This window comes from Buceros rhinoceros, unplaced genomic scaffold (genome assembly GCF_000710305.1).
Source record: "Buceros rhinoceros silvestris isolate BGI_N320 unplaced genomic scaffold, ASM71030v1 scaffold31467, whole genome shotgun sequence".
Classification (NCBI taxonomy): Eukaryota; Metazoa; Chordata; class Aves; order Bucerotiformes; family Bucerotidae; genus Buceros; species Buceros rhinoceros.
In genome coordinates, this window is record NW_010420979.1 from 380 (window position 1) to 1791 (window position 1412).

At 56.3% G+C, this 1412-nt stretch overlaps 1 protein-coding gene across 1 annotated transcript in view; it reads right to left on the minus strand.

The window, feature by feature from the left end:
* Positions 1–1335, minus strand: part of RBP5 (retinol binding protein 5, cellular) — a 1641-nt gene extending 306 nt beyond the window's left edge. The window contains exons 1-3 of the mRNA XM_010139504.1: positions 1263–1335; positions 814–992; positions 242–343 (exon numbers count right to left, since the gene is read on the minus strand). Coding sequence (XP_010137806.1) covers positions 242–343; positions 814–992; positions 1263–1335 — 354 coding nt within the window. The remainder of the gene's footprint in view (positions 1–241; positions 344–813; positions 993–1262) is intronic.
* Between the last annotated feature and the right edge of the window lie 77 nt (positions 1336–1412).

Here is a 1412-nt window from a genome sequence, read left to right on the forward strand (position 1 = left end):
CAGTCTGCAGGGCAGGGAAGGGCCACTGCCTCTGTCAGGCTGTGTTAACTTTTAAACTCTGGAGGCGGATGTTTGTGTGAAGTGGCGTCTGCTCCCAAGGAGCCGGGGCTGAAGTCTGAGAGGAGCTGGAAGGAAGCTGCACAGCTGGCTCAGAGCCCACAGCACCCGCACTGTGTCCTGTGTCCCCCCCACCCACCGGGAGCAACTGGGGTTTAGCAAGCTGCACCGGACCCCTCCTCACCAGATGCAGCTGGTCCCCCTCCAGCCAATGCCTCCAGCCTCGGTTCCTCTTCTCTCCCAGCTGTTCACACACCAGCTGATCCCCCTCCCAGAAGACAGTTGTCTGAAAAAAGGGAGAGAGGAAGGCATGGTCAGAAAAGAAGCGGGTCCTGGCAATACAGGTTTCCGCGATGACAGTGACTGTTTCTCTCAGACGTATTTTCAGATGCAGTCTCTGATCTGGTGTTTCTTTGGTGGCTCCTTGGCATTGATAGCCTTTGTGGGAGGTGAATGACTCTCTGGCTGCTAAGTGCAACAGAGAACTGGCTGCCAGGCGGGCTGACATTGTCTTTCCAGGGCTTTTCTCCAGAGAATAGCACCCTCTGGTTCCCAAAGCACCGAGTTTCAGGCTGTCTGATGCTCATCCCCTTCGCTGTGAGTGATCTGCTCGCAGAACCACTTATTCTGGACCTGCAGGGGCACGCCAGTTCTGGGCTGGGCTCTCTGCTGGTTCACGAATCAAACACTGAACAAGTCCCTGTACTTCCAGTCCACCCCAGTCCGCTCTCAAACTCCCCTGCTTGGGCTTCTCACCTGGCACTTGCGTCCATCCACAGGTCCCAGGTCTTCCTCAAACTGTACTCCCAGGTCAAAATCCATGACATAGTCCCGCAGGGAGGTGATCGTTCGGATGACCATGTGATCTCCTGTGTGTATGATCTCTTTATCGGGCTTCAGGAGGCAAACCAGTTTTCGCAGGACCACATTGATATCTGGAGGGTGACAGCGAGATTTGTGGACAACGTGGGCCCCTCCTCTGTCAGCATTCCCGCAGAGCTCCTCCACTTTTTTAGCCAAGGAGCCCTCCTTGGCTGATGATACCTCCTCCCGCATTCCACCACAGTGCAAAAGTGACGGCCACAGACAGAAAGAAGGACCAGAGGGTTCCCAAACCCCTTCCTCCCCTTCCCGACTTGCGACATTTTTGGAGACAGAAGAGAGCAAAAGGGGAAGAAGGAGAGGAATGAGGATGGTGGAGTTACCTAAAGCGCGCAGGTAATTGTCCATGTTCTCCTGGGAGACGAAGCGGTAATAGCCGGTGAGGTTGGGCGGCATCCCGGGGCAGAGGGACGGGGCCGGCGGCGAGGAAGAGAGACGACAAGGAGCGGCACAGGCACGGAGCTGGGACCGAG